Source organism: Ailuropoda melanoleuca, chromosome 1 (assembly GCF_002007445.2).
Source record: "Ailuropoda melanoleuca isolate Jingjing chromosome 1, ASM200744v2, whole genome shotgun sequence".
NCBI lineage: Eukaryota > Metazoa > Chordata > Mammalia > Carnivora > Ursidae > Ailuropoda > Ailuropoda melanoleuca.
This window is the reverse complement of record NC_048218.1, coordinates 731,075-754,599: the sequence shown is the minus strand read 5'-3', so window position 1 is coordinate 754,599 and position 23,525 is coordinate 731,075. Positions and strand designations below refer to the sequence as shown.

At 57.0% G+C, this 23,525-nt stretch overlaps 1 protein-coding gene across 11 annotated transcripts in view; it reads left to right on the top strand.

The window, feature by feature from the left end:
- Window positions 1–23,525, top strand: part of PCBP3 (poly(rC) binding protein 3) — a 63,383-nt gene that overhangs the window by 22,896 nt on the left and 16,962 nt on the right. For 4 of the 11 annotated variants that reach the window (XM_034654275.1, XM_034654260.1, XM_034654251.1 and 1 more), the window contains 8 exons: window positions 5,495–5,649; window positions 7,762–7,785; window positions 8,592–8,624; window positions 8,947–9,063; window positions 10,063–10,194; window positions 11,084–11,212; window positions 17,286–17,429; window positions 20,709–20,750. In XM_034654275.1, coding sequence (XP_034510166.1) covers window positions 5,581–5,649; window positions 7,762–7,785; window positions 8,592–8,624; window positions 8,947–9,063; window positions 10,063–10,194; window positions 11,084–11,212; window positions 17,286–17,429; window positions 20,709–20,750 — 690 coding nt within the window. In that variant the 5' untranslated portion in view covers window positions 5,495–5,580. Of the gene's footprint in view, window positions 1–4,583; window positions 4,718–5,494; window positions 5,650–7,761; window positions 7,786–8,591; window positions 8,625–8,946; window positions 9,064–10,062; window positions 10,195–11,083; window positions 11,213–12,821; window positions 13,062–13,952; window positions 14,082–17,285; window positions 17,430–20,708; window positions 20,751–23,525 lie in introns of those variants that run through there. The other 7 variants (XM_034654288.1, XM_034654270.1, XM_034654281.1 and 4 more) reach the window with 4 other exon arrangements.

Below are 23,525 nucleotides of genomic sequence, written 5' to 3'. Positions count from 1 at the left end.
AGCAAGGCACAGGCTGAAGCAGTAAGTCGTCGAAGCCAGTGATGAAGAGAAAATGCTTTACATGTGCTGTGGAGAAGGACACATTACAGATGGTGGAAGGAAGTGAGGACGAACACAGCGGGCTTCTGCATGCCAACAGCGTGGGTGAGAGGTCAGGGGGCAGCAGCGCGGGCGAGGGGTCGGGGGCCATGTCTCTCCGGGACCCAAAGAGAGCACTGCTGACCTGAAGTTCTGCGCCAGGTGAGACTCCTTCATCACTGAAGGTGAAACAGACTTTTCAGACCCACGGAAACAGAGACTGCATCACCAGTGGACTTGTACTATAACAATTATTTCAGAAAGTTCTTCAGGTAGAAGAAAAACAATAGCAGGCAGGAAGCTACCTGCGCACGACGGGGTGAGCGTCACAGGGCTAAGCAGAAAGACATGTTTTCTTGTCATCTACGTCCCTCCAGGAGATAATTGACTGTTCATGTCAGAAATAGGAATGTTGGTTTATAACCTAGGAGAACCAAAGTGCACCACAGCAACAGTGCAGAGGACAAGAGGGGAAACAGAGGCCCGGTTAGCATCCATGTCAGGTCCTCCCACACTGTGCTAAGTGACAGATCCCTCACTGTGCTGTGATGAGATGAAGGTGTGTGCAGAGCAACCCCTAAGATCACAAAAGGTCGTAACTAAGATCACGGAGAGTCGTAACTAATGAGCAGACAAAGGAGGTAAAGTGGAATCATCAAAGGTATGCAGTTCATCCAAAAGATAGGCAGAGGAGAAAACGATAAAACAGGGGAACGAAGAACAGATGGTAAAGTAGAAAACAAGCAGGGGCGCCTGGGTGGCACAGCGGTTAAGCATCTGCCTTCGGCTCAGGGCGTGATCCCGGCGTTATGGGATCGAGCCCCACATCAGGCTCCTCTGCTGTGAGCCTGCTTCTTCCTCTCCCACTCCCCCTGCTTGTGTTCCCTCTCTCNAAAGTGGAATCATCAAAGGTATGCAGTTCATCCAAAAGATAGGCAGAGGAGAAAACGCTAAAACAGGGGAACGAAGAACAGATGGTAAAGTAGAAAACAAGCAGTAGAACGATAGATGCGAACTCCACCATGTCCGCAGTCACTGTCAGGGTCGGAACATCCCCAATTAAAAGGCAGATTGTCGAATGAGATAAAAAGGCAAGGTTCAACCATACGTTGCCTACAGGAACCTCACTTAAATATGAAGACACACAGGTTCAAGATAAAAGATGGAAAGAGATACACCACACTAACACCAATCAGAAAAAAGCTGGGTCACTACATTAATAACAGACAAAGAAATTTCAGAGCTGATGCGGCCAGCCATGAGGAGTGTCTCGCGACTACAAAGGAGTCCGTCAGTCCATCAGCCGGAGACAACAGCACAGTGGTACGATGCTGATGACAGGGCTTGAAGTGTAAGGAGCAGGGTCCCTCCTCGGCGCCCGCACGACCCAACAAGACCACAGAGGACTGGCAGTGGTACCATCCATGTTGCGAGACGACTCCTCCCCAACAGAGGAGTGCATGTTTACCAGGACAGACCACAGTCTGTCTCAGCAGAGACAGCAGAGACTTGTGAAGCAAGTCTCAGGACATAGGACATACCTGAGGTGTCACAAGATGCGTTTTCTAACCATCAGAGACTTAACTACAGATCAACGGGAGAAAGACATCTAGAAAATCTCTAAGTATTTGAAAATTCAGTAGCATACTTCACAATATCCCATGAATAAAAAAAATCAAAGAGAAATTTGATAGTATTTTGAAATGAGTCAAAAAGAACACAAATATCAAAATTAGTAGGCTGCAGCTAAAGCCACATGTCAAGAGGAAGTTTATAGAACAAAACACCTTTATTAGGCAAGAAGTAAAAAACTAGAGAAGATGAATTAATTAACTCTGCATCTGTGTGTTGGGATTTGCTAATGACAGCAAAGGGGGCCACAGAGGGGAGTTCTTGCAGTCCCAGGTGTGGGCCTGAAGCTGGAAAGCAGGAGTGCAGAGACAGATGGACGACTGGAAGGGCTGGCTGGGTCAGAAGTGCTGTGGTCGCTCATGGCGGCTGTGGCTGGCTGTGGCTGGCATTGGGAGTTGGGCGCAGGCCGTGTCCCAGTCAAGGCACATCTGTGGACAGTATCGGCACAGGGCCACATGGGCAGGCTTCCTTCAGTGAGTGCACCTCCCGGCCCTGCAGGGGACCATGCCTGTGTCTCCTCTCCCTCCCACTGGGTGAATTACAAATATATTAAGTTCCCAGCACTGCAGAGAACAGAAGGTGGGGTCCCTGCTGGCACAAGAGATCTGCCTTCTGGAACACCAAGTGTGGGGAGGAGTGAGCCACAGAAAGATCTTTTCTGACCATTTCCCATCAGCTTGGTTTTGGGTGAGTGTGACCCCAAGTGCTGCCCCTGGACTCTGCTGCAGGGGTGACCCCAAGGTAGGAGTAGGCCCAGGCACTCTCAGGGGCTGCCCCTGATGAACAGGTGTCCCAGGGCCCAGCAGGACCGACAGAGGACGATGCCCTGTGTACCCAAGTTTGTGATCCTGGGGGAGCCACTTGCCCAGTGCCCCTCAGTGGCTGGCATAGGGTGGGTTCTTCAAGGTCAAGGGCGCTGAGTTGCAGGTGACCTTCACCACCACCCAGGGCTGCTCCTTGTCCCCAGCAGCCTACAGAGGGCACTGTGCCGCTTGCCCTCGGCCGCGTGATGACGGCAGGCAGCAGCCTCCGTGGCAGCTCGCTGGCCTGTGTGACTGATGGCAGTCGACAGCCTGGACCCTGAAGCACCCCGGCGCTCGCTGACCCACTTTCTCTGCTGTGGCTGGAAACATTTACGTAACCACGGCCACAGGGCCCTGCTGTCCCCCACATAGGAGGGGATGTTTCTCATTAAACAGGAGGCCTGGCATCCCAGTGTGGCCGGCGCCCGATCTGCTCCTTTGGTGCTGGTACCTCAGCTTGCCGCCGGGTGTCTGTGCACAGGGACCGCCGTGAATTTGTGAATTTGGTGCCACACCAATCACTTGAGCTCCAATGCCTCCTTTCCTGCCTGGGGTCTCTGTCCGGAGCACCGTCTTCCAGCCAGACCTGCTGACGTGTTCACACGCCCCGCACTGTCCCACAGAGCTGCGCCCAGGACGAGTGTTCTCTGCCGCGCTCTACCCCGTGCAGCCCCGCATGGGGCTGTGTGTTCAGCACTCGGTGCAGCTGGCAAGTTTCTTACTTCAAATATAAATAGGCACAAGTGGCCAGAGGCTCCCACGTTGGCCAGTGGAGACAGACCACATTAATATGTAAGGGTGGTCTTCAAAACTTGCCCTTGCTAGGTCTTAGAGCTTCACGCCAGAATCCTTGTTGTTCAAAAGCATCCTTGTCTTATCCATAATGAGGACTAATAGTTGGAGTTGTTGACGGTACCTGTGGACACGCTGTCACACGCACATGTCTGTTCATGCAGAAATGTGTCAGCAGCTATCATCTGTGCACGCGCCCTCAACCACCAGCAGATAGTGAGAATGTGCTGTTTCTATGCTTTATTTTTGTATTTTCCTTGAAGCATATTTTTCAGCAGAAATATTTTGATGAGGAAAAAGAAAGTTTTGCCCCCCAAAACCTGTAAGGTTAAAGGAAAATCTTGCTTTTTAAACTTGTGGTCTCTCCTGTGTATGGATGGAGCCTCCCTTACCTTTACAGGCTGCGTCGAAGGGCTGGTGTCCAGACCCCCAGACGGGGGGCATACCCAGGTTTCACTGTTCTTGAGGGACTTAGACCAAGCGTGGGATCATATGTGGGGAGTGCTGGCAGAGTTGGCCCCAGGCCTTGTCCTTCCTTCATGGCCCAAGGACGCTACCTACCTCTCGGATGTGCCCCTGGGCAGGTGTGCACGCTACAGGAGGCCTGTGGCATTCTCTGTTCCACAGGGTCCACCTGGTGCCCCTCTTGGGAACCCCTAGGCCCCAGGTCATCTGGAATCTCCCCCAGCTAGGCCTCCTTCCCTCTTTGTCCCCCAGGCAACACCCTGCTGTCAGACCCTGTGACCACTGCCCTGTTACCTACCCACCTNAGACCCTGAGACCACTGCCCTGTTACCTACCCACCTGCTCCAGGACTGGCCACCCTCTGCACCCGGGGGGGTCACTCATGCCCCGTGTCCCATCCCACCCTCATTCCCCCTCCTCTCTGACCCTTGTGGATCCTGGCACCCAGCAACTTCCCCGCACCCTGAGACATCCCCGTGCACCCAAACCGGTGGCTCTCCAGCTCCCATTTGCTGCCGTGACTGCTGGCACTCCTAGGAAGGCCACCCAAACAGTCCACCCACTATGACCTGTGTTGCCTGCAGAGTGAAGCATCCCTTCCCAGGCCTGGAGTCTGGTCTGTTGCGCCCACAGGGCCTCCCGCATCTGGGCCTGGGCTTGCCTGAGATTCTGGCTCTGCAGCCCTCCCCCATCTGTTCTGGAACCTCTCCTGGTCCTACCCTCTCCCCTTGCTGTGCCCTGAGCCCTGGCCTCACCTGACCTTCACTTCTAATCCTCACTGGTGCCTGTCTCGGAGGCCATCCTCTACACCGTGATGGGGTGACCTGTCCCTCGGGATCCAGCCTGGAGGAGAACCTGAACCCTCCCCAGAAGGGGCTACAGCCAGGACAGTTCGGTCCCTCTTCCACGGGTCCGTCAGGTCTACTGTCTGTCATCGTGCTTGGCCTGTAAGTCATAAAGTAGAGCCTTAATTTTGTTTGGTGGGCCAAGTGCTAGACCCATTGTCTGCAGAAATTATACAATAAACATAGACCAGTGATACAGGTATGTAAGGCATCTTCTGGAAAGACTTTGTAAAGGGGGATGCTCAGCTATTTGGCAGTTAATAGACGCTAGATCCACTGAAGAAATGGGGATTACCAGGGAATCTTAACTCTAAGCATGCAGGGAACACCAAGAACGATAATGTCCTGGCTTTTTAAGGGGGAAGGGGTTATAGCCAGAGAGTAGAAAAGCACAGAACTAATCAANCATCAACTACCGTGATAGTGGAACAGACACTAGCCACACGCAAGGACCCCTTGGCTCACTTGAGCCCTTTCCCTCTGCAGGTGAGAAAGCCGTTCCGGCTTCCCTCCCTACAGAGGCAGAAGCTGAGGCCAGAGGGCTCGAATGACCTGCTTGGGGTCCCACAGTTAGTCTCTGCCGGGTTTCCCCCAAACCCATGCCTCCCACTGCCATGTGCCCCAAGCCCCAGTATGTCACGCCAGGCGCGTCCTAGGGCTACGCCTTCTTGCTGACTGGGCTGCCCTCCCAGGAGCTTTTGCCTCCCTGAGCCTTGGTGCCTCACCAGTAGCGAGAGTAAAGGCAGCACCCTCTTCCAACCTCCCCCACACCAATCCACCCCCCAGAGGCCAAAGGTCCTTGCAGGCCAGGACACCCCTGACCTGTGTTGGCCATTGACAGTGTTCTCAGCTAGCAGCAGCTATGCCTTCCCTTTCCAGGTGACACCATCTGGGCCCCATCTGTCCTTCCTCACGGCGCCCTCGGCACCTTAAGCCACTACGCCCAGCCGCATTTTGGGAGAAAGATGGAGTCGAAGGTCTCAGAAGGCGGCCTGAATGTGACCCTGACAATCCGTCTGCTGATGCATGGAAAGGTATGGAGCCCAAGGCCACTTTGTCAGACCAGCTGGGGGGCAAGGGAGGACATGCCCATGCCGGCATCTCTGCTTTGTAAACCCTGAGCAGGCTCAAGCTGACAAAGCAGCCCGCTCCAAATTACATTTCTCCTGGAGCCCTTAGAGACTGATTGCCACCTGATGCCCCGTCAACGAACACCTTAGTGTGTATTTCCTACAAACAAGGGCACAGTGCCCCCATCCACCTCAGGATACCAACACCAGGATGTCCTAGCCACTCACCTTGGGCCCTGTTCAGGTCACCAGTCATCCCATCCTGCCCTTCACAATAGGACACGCGTGGTTGGGGGCGGGGAGTCCCCAGGCCTCCACATCCCAGACGTGTCTCTGGTGGTCTTCAAACTGGAGGAACCTCCCTGCTCCCCCTTTGCCCTTCACCTTTGAAAGTTCCTGCCCTTCCTCAGGGCGGGTTTTCCGACGTTTCCTCACCGTGGGTGGGAGCGTCACAGGAGCTCTCCCATCAGGGCCCAGATTTCAGGGCTTCCCGTTACTGAGCCCTTGGTCCTTCGCCCAGGGTTGCTCTCCTGCTGCTGTGAGAGTGCTTCTGGGGGCCCACGGACACTGGGGAGAACCCCTTGTTGTCAGACCTTGGCATTCATTCATCCGCTCGTCCATGCATGTCTTCATGGACTCAGTTGCTGTTTTATTCAGGTCATTTCCATTCTGTCATTACTCGTTTTGATGCTCGTATTGACCTTGACTTGGCCACCAGCAGCCCCTCCAAGCTGGCTCCTATGTCCTCATGACACGAGCTGTCATTCATCCAGTGCTATCTCGCTTTTTGGCACAAAACACTCTCGTGACTCCCTTGTGCTCTCCCTGCCACACGATCCTGCCATTTCTCCAAAGAACCCTGACTCTTGTGAGTGGGGGATATCTACACATATGTGTTTGTTGTATGCATGTGTATATACGATCACACATGTGTATACACACATGCATAAAATTTATTTCCATGTTTATCTCTATAGACTGGACCCCATGAGTTCCTACCCCCCAATTCCAGCCCAGCAGCACAGGGTTCATCCCGACTCCTCCATCTGTCCTGTATTTGTGCCATGAGAAACCCAACTTCTGGTTTCCTTGCGGTCTCCTGACCCGGGGCCAGCGGGGACCCTGCGCTCAGTGCCTGCGGTGCCGCTCCTCCCAGATTTGCAGGAGAAGCGCCCTCACCGGGGGTGCTGCAGGGCTCATACCCAGAGATCCCTTTCTGTGATGGAGAGACGGCGACCAGGCTTTGCTTCTCCCAAGTGTGAGTGGCATTTGCTCAAGGTCGTCAGAAGCTGGGAGTGCATCACCGAGGGCGGTCTGTGAGGTCTGGCCTTCAGCCTCACCTCCTGGGACGGCAGCAGCCCCAGGCACCAACGCTGCCCCAGGAGGTGAGGCGCTGCGGCCACTGGAGGGCTCGCTACCCCGTGCCCAGCAGCCCTTTGCTGCACAGCGGCGCCAGCTGCACACGCCCTCCTCACCTCCCAGCAGCATTTAGGGCATTCACCGGGAATGTTGTAATTGCTGAGGACTTCCCTATAATAAGGGAAATGAGTTTGATTTTGGAAGGTCCTTTTTGGGGCTAGAAGCGGGCTGGCTTATAGTGCCGTGTGGGTCTGAGCCCAGCCGGGAGTGTGTGTCCACACCGTCGCGGGCGCCAGGCTTCAGAGCCGTGGTGGTGTGTTCAAGGGCTTCCGCACATTCTACTTTTTAAAAAGTGACAAAGGGGTAGCAGTGCTTGATTACCTGAACGTCACAAAGTCGGAGAGTTTATGTTTCATCTGTTTCTTGAGGCCTCAAGAGCGTAGGGGTGCCTCCTGCCTTATTTGTAGAGAGCCGGCGGCTCCAGCTCTGTTCGTCTGTGTGTCTGTCAGAAGCAGGGCCTGGGACTCACAGAGGTCAGACAGGGACCCAGGAGCCCCCAGACTCAGGGCCTTTGCACAAGTGGCCTGACCGTGCTCCCTCCTGACTGTCCTGATCCCCTGTCCTCACTCCCAACACAGATGGATCTCACAGTATCTGTCACAGCCCGTCTCTCCTTCTGCTCCATGACATCATCTTTCTGTGATTCTTTTCCTACAGGAAGTTGGAAGCATCATCGGGAAGGTAACTACTGAGTGAACTCTGCCTCTGCTGGGGTCTCTGAGGAGGTGACAGGGCCATCGGGCCTGCGCTGGGTGGCGGGCCACATAGGGATGCCACCATGCACCAAGGATTCCAGTGGAATCCTGTGGCCCTGCCCTGACAAGACTCCGGCTGGTCACCAGGGCAGCCCTGCCCCCACTGCCCCACTGCCCTGTGGCCTGTCCTTCTTCCCGGGTGTGAGGCCCCAGTGAGCATGATTCACTGGGATTCTCCAGAGCAGTCTCCCCTCTGGCCAGTGGTGGTGAGTCGCTTGTATCTCCCTTCCAAAATAAGAGAAGTGTGCCTTGGGGACAAAGCATGGATCTGGGAGTCGAAAGCCTGTGGCAGAAGCCGGAGCAGGGTGCCACCTACCTGTGGCTGGCGTCCCATCGTCTCCAGGCCCCCTGGTGTCCAGGGGGCACCTCTGTGGTCCAAGTCCAGGTCTTCCCACAGGGCCTTGCCCCCCCGCCCCGGCCCTGCTTTGCCCGTGACAAAGATGAGGGTTGTGAGAACCAGCGCAGAGCAGGAGCGGAGCAGGCCAGCACCCTGGCTGCCCCCTCTGCAGGGCCCCTCACCAGCCTGGGAGGGGGGCGTGACTCAGGGAGCTGCAGCGTGTCAGGCTCTCATCCCCCACCCCCCCGCCCCGAGGGCTGCCGCTCGCTGGCCTGGGGCATCTGGCACACGAGGCAGCGCTCCCAACCCCGCGTGCTGCCGCGCCAAAGCCTCTGCATGCCTGCGGCAGCAGCCCAGATTGACGCCTCAGCCTGTTGTCTCAATCTTTGTTCCAGAAAGGAGAAACTGTGAAAAAGATGCGTGAAGAGGTGAGTTGGCTGGCCCTGAATGGCGTCCGTTTGTGGGCAGGCGGGAGGCCAGGAGTCCTGCCCTGTGGGAGCCCCTGCCGTGGCCACCTCCCAGCAGCAGCAGGCCCCTTCTCTCTGACATGCACACCCCTGTGTCTGGGCGTCTGTTTCGGGGGACTGCGAGGGGTGCAGTGTGGCAGCTGTCCGCACTCTGAAGGACAGCACTGGAGGGGGCCTCACTGCTTAGTGTGGAGGCTTGCCCGTGGCTGTCAGGACCTGGAGAACCCAGCCCGGTACTGCCCGAGGCTTTAACCCTGGCCTGGGTGTGCTCACCTCCTTCCAGAGTGGCGCAAGGATCAACATCTCTGAGGGGAACTGCCCGGAAAGAATCGTGACCATCACAGGCCCTACAGATGCCATCTTCAAGGCCTTTGCCATGATCGCCTACAAGTTTGAGGAGGTAAGATGCGCTCCCAGAGACCCTGTGTGCTGGCGGAGGGCACAGTCTCTGCTGGTCCTCCAGCCCCACATCCTCTGTGTCTAGACGTGGGCACAGCCTGGCCCACCAGGGTGCTCTGCTTGGCTGCGAGGACTTCTCTTCTCCCCTGTCATCTCCCTGCTGCCCAGGGGCTCCCCCGGCTGCCGGCCACCTGGTCGTGGCCAGCTGCTGTACTCGCATATTCAGGGAGCCAGCCCTGAGCATGAGCCCCAGCCGCCCCCCACGGCTCCTGCCCCGGCGTGTGAGCTTGGCTACGGGCTGGACCTGGGCACGGTGCTGCTGGCCCATAGAAACACGCAGGCACATGTCTCTGGTATGTCTGTGTGCTCTATCAGCGACTTAGATCAAGGTTTTCATGCATTTCCAATATCGTTCAAATTGCCAAAGTTATTTAGAGATGTATTCAGTGGTTTTTTTTCAGAGGGTGATCAAGCTGGGGAATGTTCTTCTGTCAAAAATGTGCCACTCTGTATGTCTGAACCCCTCCATGCCCCGCCAGGCCTTAAAGACAGAGGTCAGGGCCTGAGTCCAGGTGTCATCTGCACCTGCACCCCCCTCCATCCGTGGACCTGCATGTCTGCACGTGCTTGGCATGTCGGGGTCCCCTTCCATCCATCCAGCTGTCCGCTCATTGTCTTCNCATCCATCCAGCTGTCCGCTCATTGTCTTCCTGATCTTGACTGGCCTTCAAGCTTCTATAATCCGCCAGCCTGTCCACTGTGTCCTTCCTCTGGACACTCAGCCATTTGCCACGCTGTGTTCACAGGCGCCTCTGCCTGGGAGCATTCGAGTCCCCACACTTGTCCTCCCCCCTCCCCCACTGACCGTGGGCCTCTGGAGGCAGGGACCCTGGCCCGCCAGTCTTTGGAGCACATTCAGATGCTTTCTTACTGAGCCTGGCATTTGCAGTCACTGGTGTGTACACAACAGGCCCACACATGTGTCTTTCTCCCTCCCCAGGATATCATTAACTCTATGAGCAACAGCCCTGCCACCAGCAAGCCTCCGGTGACGCTGAGGCTGGTGGTCCCCGCCAGCCAGTGTGGGTCCCTTATCGGCAAAGGCGGCTCCAAGATCAAGGAGATCAGGGAGGTAACAGAACCTTCTCTGGCTGCTGGTACCCCACCACTGGGTGGGTAAGGCCCACCTCTGGGAAGCTCAACCTGTGTCTGGGGAGGCCCAGCGCTGCAGACCCTGGCAGCATAGAGCTTACAGTAGGGGAGAACCATCCAAAAAGCAAAGGGTGGGCTGTGGGAGCCCCTGGAATGTGCACAGACCCCCTCATAGTGACATGCAGAGGTGCCAGGCAGCTGCACGGGGAGCTGTGCACCCCAACCAGGCACAGGCAGGGCCCTCCTGTGACAGGGCAGGGGAGACAGCACCCCCACCCAGTCATGTGGCTCTAGGCCGTGGAAGCTGTGGTCTTTGCCCCCAGGCAGGGGCCTCCAAGGACCACCAGGCCTGAGCCGACCCAGCAGGGCTGGGCGAGGTGCAGACTTTATGTTCATGTTCCTTTACTCAAAGAAAGCCTGAATCCTTCCCTCTCCCAGAAGGAGGGCGGCCTCTGTGTCATGATTCCATCAAGGAAAGACAGCCACGAAGTTTAGGCCCCTCTAGAATCCATCTTTCTTTATGACCTACAACTCCACAGGGGAGATAAAGTTCCATGTATTGGAAAAAAGTGACTCCATTTCTGTCTCCATCTCTGCAAATGCCACTTGCACGTTAAGACGCCTCTTGTCCAGCGTCGTTGTCTCTGCGCCACGCCATGCTGGGCAGCGGCAGGCTGAGGCAGACCAGCCCTGCCACGGGCCCCCAGGGAACAAGCAGAGGGCTGAGGCCAGGCAGGCATGGTGCCCTTAGGGTTGGTGTCCATGCACTGCGCCCTTGACATGATGCCCTCCCGAGCACCCAGGCCACTGCCACCACTACCAGCAGCCCCCTCCCCTGCCATTCCCCTTCCAATGTCTTGTTTCTGCAGTCCACAGGTGCCCAGGTCCAGGTGGCCGGGGACATGCTGCCCAACTCCACAGAGCGGGCAGTGACCATCTCGGGGACCCCCGACGCCATCATCCAGTGCGTCAAGCAGATCTGTGTGGTCATGCTGGAGGTACAGTCTGGGCATCCAGGGCTCACCGCCAGCCTACCCCTCATGCCACACCAGCCATGGTTTCTTCGTGTTGGCTGTGGCACACGGCTGGGGCCCTGAGAATTCACACCGTCAAGGCTGTATGGGGGACAGGCGTCAGGAGCGTGACCCGAGACCGCACCCAGGCCCAAGGCGACCTGAGTGAGAGCCCTGCGGGTGCCGTGGGAGGGGCAGCTGCTGGTGCCTGCCCCCTCGGGCATGTCCATCATCTCGTCTGGGGGTCCAGGGAAAGGGATGTGTCAGGAGGCAATCGGATGAGAAGTCATTAGTCTGCAGTGGGAGAGGCATCCAGTAAAGGGTCGGGCCTTACCCACGGTGCAAGTTCATGCTGGACACGCTGCCTGCTGTGGGCCGGACCCTGCTGCCCTGGGCCCATGGAGGAAGTGGAGGCAGGAGGCCTGTCCTCACCACGCCTGCTGGCATCAGAGCCCCCACCAAGGCACAAAGGAGGAAAAGCACACCAAAATGCCCAAACTGTAAAGACAGAGAGGAATAAACAAAATGGTTAAAACCAAAGGAGAAGCGAAGATACAGCTGAGCAAGACGAAAGCCTCTCTTAAAATTTTTTTGGGAAAAAACCCTGAGATTTAAATTTCAACTAATACCCCCAATACAGCAAGATTCACTAAAGCTCTCACAGTCGCTGGTCTTCAAGCTACAGTGTAGGACTTCGGCCTCCGACGAAGGGCTCCAACAGCAATGCTGGGGTCCTGGGCTCCCCGTGAGGGAGGCACTGTGCCTCAACCAGTGTCTGTGGGCTCACCCCTCTTTTGTCCTGTGTTTGGTGTTCAAATCCCTGTCCAGCTCTTCAAAAAAAAAATTGCGTAATTTTATTTTTCCAAAGTATACTATTTTGTGAGGTCAAAAATATTTTTCTAAATATTGGTGTCCTGATGGTTCCCAGCCACTGGTCACGGTGACACTGTGTTCCCTTCCGGCCCCTCCTGATGGGACCCCGGAAGTGCCATGTGGGCATGCAGTGACCAGGCCGTGTGCTCCCTTGCACTGGCGGGTGCCCACAGCGGTGAGAAAGCGCACGCGTCTTGAGCGGCAGCATCCCCCTCAGAGCCAGGAGGGGCATAGCCTCCCAAATCCACGCACAAGGGTTAGAACAAAACTCTCAGTCTCCTAGGACTCCTCCCAAGTGGCATTGCCTGCACCACATTCGTGGTCAGACGTGGCCCGCAGAAACAGGTGGACCCCACTGGCTGTGTTCCCGCCAGATGGAGGCTCACATGAGACCCGATGGTGAAGCAAGCGCATGTGGCACATGTGAAGGGCAGATGCAGGGCCGAGGCGACGCCTCCCTCTCACTGGGGCCGTGGAGCTCTCAGAGGCTGGGGAGCTGCTGTCTCACNCATCCATCCAGCTGTCCGCTCATTGTCTTCCTGATCTTGACTGGCCTTCAAGCTTCTATAATCCGCCAGCCTGTCCACTGTGTCCTTCCTCTGGACACTCAGCCATTTGCCACGCTGTGTTCACAGGTGCCTCTGCCTGGGAGCATTCGAGTCCCCACACTTGTCCTCCCCCCTCCCCCACTGACCGTGGGCCTCTGGAGGCAGGGACCCTGGCCCGCCAGTCTTTGGAGCACATTCAGATGCTTTCTTACTGAGCCTGGCATTTGCAGTCACTGGTGTGTACACAACAGGCCCACACATGTGTCTTTCTCCCTCCCCAGGATATCATTAACTCTATGAGCAACAGCCCTGCCACCAGCAAGCCTCCGGTGACGCTGAGGCTGGTGGTCCCCGCCAGCCAGTGTGGGTCCCTTATCGGCAAAGGCGGCTCCAAGATCAAGGAGATCAGGGAGGTAACAGAACCTTCTCTGGCTGCTGGTACCCCACCACTGGGTGGGTAAGGCCCACCTCTGGGAAGCTCAACCTGTGTCTGGGGAGGCCCAGCGCTGCAGACCCTGGCAGCATAGAGCTTACAGTAGGGGAGAACCATCCAAAAAGCAAAGGGTGGGCTGTGGGAGCCCCTGGAATGTGCACAGACCCCCTCATAGTGACATGCAGAGGTGCCAGGCAGCTGCACGGGGAGCTGTGCACCCCAACCAGGCACAGGCAGGGCCCTCCTGTGACAGGGCAGGGGAGACAGCACCCTGCCACCCAGTCATGTGGCTCTAGGCCGTGGAAGCTGTGGTCTTTGCCCCCAGGCAGGGGCCTCCAAGGACCACCAGGCCTGAGCCGACCCAGCAGGGCTGGGCGAGGTGCAGACTTTATGTTCATGTTCCTTTACTCAAAGAAAGCCTGAATCCTTCCCTCTCCCAGAAGGAGGGCGGCCTCTGTGTCATGATTCCATCAAGGAAAGACAGCCACGAAGTTTAGGCCCCTCTAGAATCCATCTTTCTTTATGACCTACAACTCCACAGGGGAGATAAAGTTCCATGTATTGGAAAAAAGTGACTCCATTTCTGTCTCCATCTCTGCAAATGCCACTTGCACGTTAAGACGCCTCTTGTCCAGCGTCGTTGTCTCTGCGCCACGCCATGCTGGGCAGCGGCAGGCTGAGGCAGACCAGCCCTGCCACGGGCCCCCAGGGAACAAGCAGAGGGCTGAGGCCAGGCAGGCATGGTGCCCTTAGGGTTGGTGTCCATGCACTGCGCCCTTGACATGATGCCCTCCCGAGCACCCAGGCCACTGCCACCACTACCAGCAGCCCCCTCCCCTGCCATTCCCCTTCCAATGTCTTGTTTCTGCAGTCCACAGGTGCCCAGGTCCAGGTGGCCGGGGACATGCTGCCCAACTCCACAGAGCGGGCAGTGACCATCTCGGGGACCCCCGACGCCATCATCCAGTGCGTCAAGCAGATCTGTGTGGTCATGCTGGAGGTACAGTCTGGGCATCCAGGGCTCACCGCCAGCCTACCCCTCATGCCACACCAGCCATGGTTTCTTCGTGTTGGCTGTGGCACACGGCTGGGGCCCTGAGAATTCACACCGTCAAGGCTGTATGGGGGACAGGTGTCAGGAGCGTGACCCGAGACCGCACCCAGGCCCAAGGCGACCTGAGTGAGAGCCCTGCGGGTGCCGTGGGAGGGGCAGCTGCTGGTGCCTGCCCCCTCGGGCATGTCCATCATCTCGTCTGGGGGTCCAGGGAAAGGGATGTGTCAGGAGGCAATCGGATGAGAAGTCATTAGTCTGCAGTGGGAGAGGCATCCAGTAAAGGGTCGGGCCTTACCCACGGTGCAAGTTCATGCTGGACACGCTGCCTGCTGTGGGCCGGACCCTGCTGCCCTGGGCCCATGGAGGAAGTGGAGGCAGGAGGCCTGTCCTCACCACGCCTGCTGGCATCAGAGCCCCCACCAAGGCACAAAGGAGGAAAAGCACACCAAAATGCCCAAACTGTAAAGACAGAGAGGAATAAACAAAATGGTTAAAACCAAAGGAGAAGCGAAGATACAGCTGAGCAAGACAAAAGCCTCTCTTAAAATTTTTTTGGGAAAAAACCCTGAGATTTAAATTTCAACTAATACCCCCAATACAGCAAGATTCACTAAAGCTCTCACAGTCGCTGGTCTTCAAGCTACAGTGTAGGACTTCGGCCTCCGACGAAGGGCTCCAACAGCAATGCTGGGGTCCTGGGCTCCCCGTGAGGGAGGCACTGTGCCTCAACCAGTGTCTGTGGGCTCACCCCTCTTTTGTCCTGTGTTTGGTGTTCAAATCCCTGTCCAGCTCTTTAAAAAAAAAATTGCGTAATTTTATTTTTCCAAAGTATACTATTTTGTGAGGTCAAAAATATTTTTCTAAATATTGGTGTCCTGATGGTTCCCAGCCACTGGTCACGGTGACACTGTGTTCCCTTCCGGCCCCTCCTGATGGGACCCCGGAAGTGCCATGTGGGCACGCAGTGACCAGGCCGTGTGCTCCCTTGCACTGGCGGGTGCCCACAGCGGTGAGAAAGCGCACGCGTCTTGAGCGGCAGCATCCCCCTCAGAGCCAGGAGGGGCATAGCCTCCCAAATCCACGCACAAGGGTTAGAACAAAACTCTCAGTCTCCTAGGACTCCTCCCAAGTGGCATTGCCTGCACCACATTCGTGGTCAGACGTGGCCCGCAGAAACAGGTGGACCCCACTGGCTGTGTTCCCGCCAGATGGAGGCTCACATGAGACCCGATGGTGAAGCAAGCGCATGTGGCACATGTGAAGGGCAGATGCAGGGCCGAGGCGACGCCTCCCTCTCACTGGGGCCGTGGAGCTCTCAGAGGCTGGGGAGCTGCTGTCTCACCACCGGAGCAGCAGCCACTGCACCTGGAAACGTTTGGGCCCGTTTCTAAGGTGAAGGATAGATGCACGGATAGAGCAAAGATTAAAGGACTTTCAGACTTAGCTCTGGGGCGGCCCCACACCCTGAAATGGCCCCTGGGAGGGCTGCCTCGGATGCACGCAAGTCCGTGGGGCCCCGTGGAGTGCCTGCCCGGCAGTGCCCACTGTGCCCCAGGGGGAACCAGGAGCGCTGTGCTCACAGGACCTCTCCTGTCAGAGGACATCAGTGAGCACCAGAATCACAAGCTCATGGTACTGGGATGGCAGGTGCTGTGGCCGGTGGGGCCAGAGGGCACTATGGGGTGAGGTGCCTGGCTCAGGGACGGGGCACAGCTGGACTGAGCTCTCTGCTGGTGCAGTGAGAGCGTCACTCCCTCGAGCTTGGTTTGGTCATGGTTCTGCCACTGTGAACCGAGTCTCCTCTGAGGCCACAGCGACCTCTGTCTGCACAGAGAGGATTCTGGAGACGTTTGGTCATAAAAAGCAGAAACACTGAAGACCGGCTGACCCTGGGAGCCCAGCATCACCCCAGACCTGGGTCAGCTCGCAGGCCCCTCAGCAGCCCTTCCTGCTTTATCGCAAGTCTGCACAGCGTTCCCAAGGTCATACGGCTTGGCCAAGGTCACACAGCACACCCAAAGTCAGGCAGGATGTCAAGGTCAAACCATGTGTTCAAGGTCATATAGTGTAGTCGAGGTCACACAGTGTGCCCATGATCGCACAGCATGGCTTGGACTGCAGAGTTGAAGCCGCCACCCAGTGCGCTGAGCCCGCCCCACATTGCTATGTGTCTCTCAGGTGGGGGCACTGTGACGTCACACCCCATAGTCCAGGGTGTGGGCTGGGCCTGAGTGGGCCGTGGTCTTGAGAACTCCCAGCAGGGACAGACCGTCCTGGCCCCCACTCTCTGCCTCTGGCTGGTGGTGTTGCTGACCGAGGCCCAGCCCTGTGGCCTCTGCTCCCAGGGAAAACTGCCACCTGGCCGGACAAGGGAGGACCCTGATTGCCTCTGACCAAGGCGTTAGGATGACTCCATCAGAATCTGGCAGACTTCTGGTACTTGAGAATATCATTCACCCCAAGATAAAAATCCTATAATTTTGGACACAGAATAAACAAAGGAAATTATAGCAAAGCTCATCACGACTATAAAATACTGAATTTGGACTCTAAGCTTTTTTAAAAAGTTGCTTCTTTTTGTTCGTAGTGAAACTGGATGTTTCTAGCGTGCTGTGATGATGCCTACTGACCATCACAAGCCTGGCCCCATGAAGCCTTTGGGGCGCTGGGCATTAGCCCCCATGGCTGAGCCACCCATAAAGCCCGGCTTTACCCCAAACATGGGACAGAGGGAGGGAGATTTTCTCGGAGGACAGCAGCCAGGTTGACCCAAGTGCAGGGCGACAGCACCTGGTCCGCAGGCAGTCACCTGTCCATCTGCGCAGCCTGCGGCCACCAGCACAAGCAGGGTCTCGGCCTCCATCCTTGCTTGTCGGGAACTGAGAGTGCACGCTGCCATGGAGCCCCCCTCCCCGCATCCCGCGGGGGTGGTGGCGCTACATGGGGGCGTATCTAGGGCAGTGGCTACACAGAGAAGAGAGGTGGCCCTGTGGAGGGTCCCCACCCTCCGGGGCTGCTGCAGCCTGGGGGACAGGGCGGGGCGGGTGGCGCAGCGGGGGTGGGCTTGGGAAGGAGGCCCCCCCGTCATCAGGTCCTGGTGCTGCAAAGCGGCTCTAATGCTCTCTCTCCCTCTCCTGTCCCTTTTCCTAGTCCCCACCGAAAGGTGCCACCATCCCCTACCGCCCAAAGCCCGCCTCCACCCCTGTCATTTTTGCAGGTGGTCAGGTAAGAGCCGACCCGCTCGCGGCCTCCACTGCCAACCTCAGCCTCTTACTGCAGCCCCCGCCGCTGCCCGTTAGTGCACTCAGGTTTTCTCCCCTGTCACGTGCACGTCTCCCACCCCACCTATGCTGGACGCAAAGCTCTCCCAGCCCACTCCCAGGCACAGGGCCAGTGCAGCTGCCACGAGGCAGAGGCCAGGCCGGCCAGAGTCGGGCACACAGACAGGGCCACGGGAGACGTCCCACAGATGCCGGGCCCTGGAAGCATCTTCTCCCTGGCCTGGCACAGAAGGACCCCAGTTCCGCCTAGGCAACGTTCGCCCAAATCTAGCTCCTGAGTGTCTTTAAGAAGTGGAGTAGCAGGGCCAGGAGCACTACAGGTGACCCTGTGGCTCCAGGTTGAAGCCCCTGGAGCTGCAACAACGGTCCTGTTTCCCCTGAAATGCACATTCCTGGCCTTCCACAGAGGAGTTTCTGGGAGCAAGGGGAGGCAGAGGTGACCAGCCAGGCAAGAGCCTTCCTGGTCACAGTGATGGCCCTAGCGCTCCGCTGGGCCCTGCAAGAGCCAGACCAGAACACCTGCTTTGCACACCTGTTGCTGTGGCCGGAGCCCCTGACCTCCTTTCTCACTTACCGGCAAGGAGCCTGGAAGGCCGGTGGTTGCAGAGAAATTTGTGTCTGAGGCCAGCAGTTCGTTAGTAAGGCCTGGAGGGAGCCCAGGAGAGGGGCTGTACCCACTTCCCCACAAGGGCCCACCTCCTGCCATCGGGCACCTGGGCCACACACCTCGGGGTTATACCAGCATAGGTGGGGGGCCCTGGGAGACGCCCGGCCAGTGGTTCCTGGAGGAGCTTTGCGTCCAGTTGGCGGTGACTTGTGTCTTTGTTCGAGGGAGAGTGAAGACAGAGAATTCCCAGAGGTGACCCAGGTCAGGTGAGAGTGGTCATGATTTTATCATTAACAAAGCGGCAAATTAAAGTTTATCCACGTTAAAGGAATCTTATCAGATCCTCCAGGTTGACTTCACATGTTAGATGAGGGCCAGGGGCCTGCATTTCTAAGAGCAGCATGTGGGCGGCTTCCCACAGGGAGGGACTCCCGCGGGGCCTGTGTGGTTCAGGGCAGGCCGCTGTCCACGGTGCCCGGCTTATGCGTGCCTCTGCTGCAGGCCTCCCTCCCAGCCCTCCTCACCCCTGCAGTCTCCTAGCAGCACTGCCCTTTGTCTGGACCCTTCATGTCCCTGTATGCTCCTAGTGCAGCTCCAAAATATGGGCATGCCCCCATTTTACAGGTCAGAAGGCAAGGCCAGAGGCAGTCGGGGACACACACAGACACAGGGGGCCTTGTTGAGAGCACGGTGTCCTTTCCCCTGACACATAGACAAACCCACAGTGCCACCGTGTGGTAGAGCACAGGCCTTTATTCAGAAGGGAGGCACGTTAACACACACAGGCCCAGCCCAGCGCAGCCTCGGCCATCCGGGTCATCCTCTCTCGATGTAGGCACCTCACCTGTGGCCCCGTCTGGTCTCACCAGTGGCTCTTCCTGATTGGGTGGGGGCAGAGGAGCCGCAGCACACGCTGAGAAATCGGGTGTGAGGGAGATTTAGTGCAGCAAGGGGCCCCTCAGAACCCAGGCCCCACCTGCCACAGAACCTAGAGCTGAGAGTTGTAGCCTGCGCCCCTCTCCCTGACTGACCTCGCCGTGGGACCCTCCAGGGAGCACCAGCCCTGCATTTCAGGCAGGTCACAGATGGCGAAGGTTTCTTCTAGACGGAACCTTTGTCTGTCTAGCTGTCACCGCTATCTGGAGAGCCTGGCAAACCGGTCACACACTTCAGGTAGAATTAAGAATGACCTAAGTGAGTAAAAGATAAGTCAGAAGTGTCTGGGATAGAGAAGTGTGTGCCGTTCACTCAGACCTGCCTGGCTCTGTGGGGCAGCCTGTGTCCCGGGGGCTGTTACGTGTGGTGACCCAGTGGAGCACGGGCCTGGTGGCAATCTCCACAAAACCTAAAGACCAGGCCTCGAAGTTCTGTGTACAGAAGTACGGGGGGCGGAGGGGGGGTTCACTCGGACACCTGCTGCGTCTGATAAGATCCCTTTACTTCTCCATGCAATGCCATTGGCGAACCGTGACCCAGACTGGGGCCTCGCCTCCAGTGGTCCCTGTCCAGTGCCTGGCTGACCTTTAACTCCCAGGTTAGGTTGTTTTTGACAAAAACTTGGCAGATTCAAAAGCTGTGGTTTGGCAGAAACTTGGACACCACTCCTCAGTGTGGAGTCCACCAAAGTGACACTCGGACTGACCTGGGGTTTCCCTCTCGGGTACACACGTGCAGACACAGGTGGGCATCACATGTCTACTCAGGATGTGGCACGGGGACCCACATGGCCAGGTGCCAGAAGCCATGTCCCCCTGCACCTGTGCAACCCATGCCCAGAGCCTCAAATGCGGCTGCCCAGGGCTGGTCTGGCACATCGCATGTCACAGAACGTGAGGCCTGACAACAAGTCTTTGTCTTTACTCTCCTTTGACACATGGTGGTTTGTTTGTTTTTGGCCATGAGTTTCTGGGAGCACCGTAGCTGGTGGACTGTCAGGGCAGGAGAGGGTGTGGGTAGGGGAGGCACCGGGCCCACACTCGTGCTGTGGCTGGTCTGAGTCACTGTCTTGAAGGTAAAGTCTCAGGGACCCACGCTGGCCCCCAGGAGCGGTACAGTGAACGTGCAGCCCCCCTGTGAGAATAGCTGCCTGGCCCTCTGAGGCTACGAGACCAGTCGATCCCTCTTGTGGCTGATTTGGGCGCATTTCTTATTTCATCTGCTTTCACAAAATTGGTTTTGAGTCACCTTTAAAGGTTCTTTGGTTTGGTTTTCTTAAATACTTCGTAAAAGTGTTGACTCTGGAAGCTGATGAAAATTTCAAAAGGTTAATAATTAGTGACCCTATAACAGGGTGTGATCCTTTGCAGGGGTTTTCTTTGAAGAACCCCGGGGGAGTGGGGAGCCTCCTTGCCCTCCCCACTGACTGGCCAGTGTCTGCGCCTGCAGCTGTCCAGTGAGGAGGTGTGCGCCCCCCTCCCCCGCTCATGCATCTGGTTGTAGCTCCAGCTACCTGTGGGCGCCGGTGAGGTCTGGCGCCAGGACGCCCCCAGTCTGCACCTCCCGGTGCCCTAAGCTACTGGGACCAAGGCAGGGATGCGCTCTGGGAGGAGGCTCTGACCACGGGGCCTCGGGCCTGTTCGTGGGAAGTCTCAGCCCTGAGAAAGCCCCTGTCCCCAGGGGAGGGCTGCCAGGGGGCACAAGTGTGGCTGGCCACTTCACGAGCTGACAGTGTCTCTCTCTTTCTAGGCCTACACGATCCAGGGACAGTACGCCATCCCCCACCCAGATGTGAGTCTCCACTCTGCCTCCCTGGCTTCTCTTCTTATTACTGTTACCCACCTGCATGCTGCTGTTACTTGCTACTAATATTAATATTACACAATAATATTAATACCGTTCTCTCAATGTTCCTGACCTGTGTCGTATCCATATGACCTTGAATAACCTTTAACCTCTTAGTACTAATTCTACTCGTGTGGAGGACTTGGCCTGATGTCAAATTGTTTTCATTGTTGCTGTACTCTGGGGCTTTCCTCCGCACACAGGGCCTTGGGCGGTGGCCACAAGGCTGCTTTGCCTGTGGCACACCCGCCCCAGCGGGCAGGGACCGCAGGGTGCCCTACGCCCACCTGAAAAGTCAGGCGATGCGCTATCAGACAGGTGCTCTAAGAGATGCTGGAGAGGGTGTTTGAATGTCCGGTAAAGCTACACTTTCCGGAGCCACACAACACCCCCACACACTCCCCACCCCCCGGGACAAAAGCCAACAGAAGGGGCCTTGGTTTTCATTCTAGCGTTGACGCCCCGCGCTCTGCCATGGGGGCCTGCTCAGCCATCCCTGAGCGCGCACGGTGTGAACATGGTATCAGAGTTGAGGATGGGGACACCCCAGGATGCACGTACGGGGCCCGGGACCGAGGCGCAGTGTGCAGCAGCTGCAGGGCAGCAGCCGTGATCCAAGGGCGTCTCTCCGCTGGGTTCTAGACGTGCGCCGGGCAAGAGGCCAGGAGGCCTGCAGGAGCTGGTCATGCGGGAAGGGAAGAGCAAGGGAGGGGGGGTGGGGCAGGCCAGGGCAAGGAGGCCAAGCTGGGGATCGGCCTCGGTGCTCTCTAAGCCGTGTGAAACTTGCCGAGCTTCACAGCCTCTCCTGAGAAAGCGTTTCTTGCCTGTGTTTTCTGTGGTCTGAGACTTGGATCTGGGAGGTGCCGCCAGGCTGATGGGTGCTCGCGTCTTCTGCAAACCCCCGCACGTTTGAACTGGGCGGGCGCGGACGTGGGCAGTGAGACATACAGGCCGAGCAGGCAAGGGCTTTTCAAAATGAAGCGAGGCTAAATACGAGTGTGGGGACGCGGGGTCCAGTTCATTAGCATCGCAGAGACCTCTCCTCAGAGCAGAGAAGACACACCGGCAAGGTTTCCTTTTAAAAAACCCTGCAGGGCAGAGTGTGCTGGGCAGGAGGCTGTCCCCCACCAGGCACAGCCCTGAGGCCGTTTCCAGTGGCTCCTGGGTTTAGTGGTGACGGCCTTAGCGCTCGGTCACCTGTCGCCCTATCTGCCCGTGGCCACCCCCACACATGAAGTTGTCCTTCTCCTCCTGCCCAGAACATGCTGTGAAGGCCCTACCTCCTGGCTGGACAGAAGCCGGGCAGGGGCACAGCTGTCTGCATTCAGCTGGTTGGTGGGGCGACAGCAGTTCTGTCCACCTGTTCACTCCCGTCCCCTGCCTGCCCACCAGAGCCCACAGCCACCTCGACCTCCCCCCTCCCCCTTGAGGCACGTGTCAAAGCCTGGCCTCTGCTGGTGACCCCCACATCCCATTCCATGTTACCAGGGATGCTCTTCATTCTTCTGTGAGCTTCTTAGAGATCCCAGCAGTGAGGAAGGTGGTGAAGGTGTGAACCCTCTCAGCCTTCTTGAAAGAACCATCGGCAGCTTTAAAACATGTTAAGTCTTAGGCCATAAGGAAGTTGACAGCATTGCCCAAGAAAATGAGGGAGCAGTGGAGGTCGGTCTGTAAGACCCCCCACAGCAGGCAGGGGCAGGCCCTGTAGCTCCAGATGGGTGATGCCCTGTCCCTCATCATGTCTGCCGACCACCAACTGTGACTGAGGGGATGCGGATGTTAGAGGCTGGGAGAAGGGGTGGCCTGTCCCCAGCGTAGGAATGCCATGCAGAGTGTGAGCGCACGCGGGGGTGGGTCGGACACTGCGATGGTAGGCTCCAGGGCTCCTCACACACGGCTCTGAGTGGGGGTGATGGGAAATCAGAACGGAAGCCAAGTGGGTCACAGGCCTAATTCCTGGGATGGCACAGTGTTCGTTTAACGTGGGGCCAGATGGTCTTGTGCCGCTAGAAGTGCAGGGCTGCGTGTGAGAGCAGATTGGAAAACCCGGCTCGTTGACTCTTACAAAGCTCAGGAACTCAGGGTCTGGCCCTTAGGGAAGGGCAGTTGACCCCAGAGAACAGCTCTGAGGTTGAGGCAGGAGCCACAGACCCACCAACAAAGACCTGAGGCTTCCTGTAGCCTCTGAGCTGACAGAGAAGTGTTTCTGGCCTGAAGTTCCCAGGGTTGTGAGCACGCGCACCTGTTGGAAGCTGGGGAACGTCATTCTGGCTGATTGATTTTTGTGTTAATTGGTTGTTGTGTCTTTCCATGTGATTTTCTCAGAACCTCTTAAAAGTGGGTCGTTTTGCGGGTTTTTTTCTCAGATTGGTTAAACTGACTTATAACTAACTATTGCATAATTGTCTTGTTACATTTGGTAGAGACTTGAGATACTCGGCTATTCTCAGGAAACGGCTCTCTGTGCGGGACCCTCCGCTGTGTAGACGGCTCCAGGGGCCAGGCAGCTGCCGGGGCTCAGTACTGGGAACTCTGAGAAGTGCCTGGCTTGCAGGCTCATGACATTGAAGACTGGACAATCATGTCGATACTCCATCCAAAAAAATAAAACAACTGTCTGGTGGCATCGGCAACGATGGCCAGGAAGGCAACTTTTATCTGAGCTTAGTATTCAGTAGGGATTTTAAAGTCTTTGTTTCTTAGAACCCAGATAAAATAATG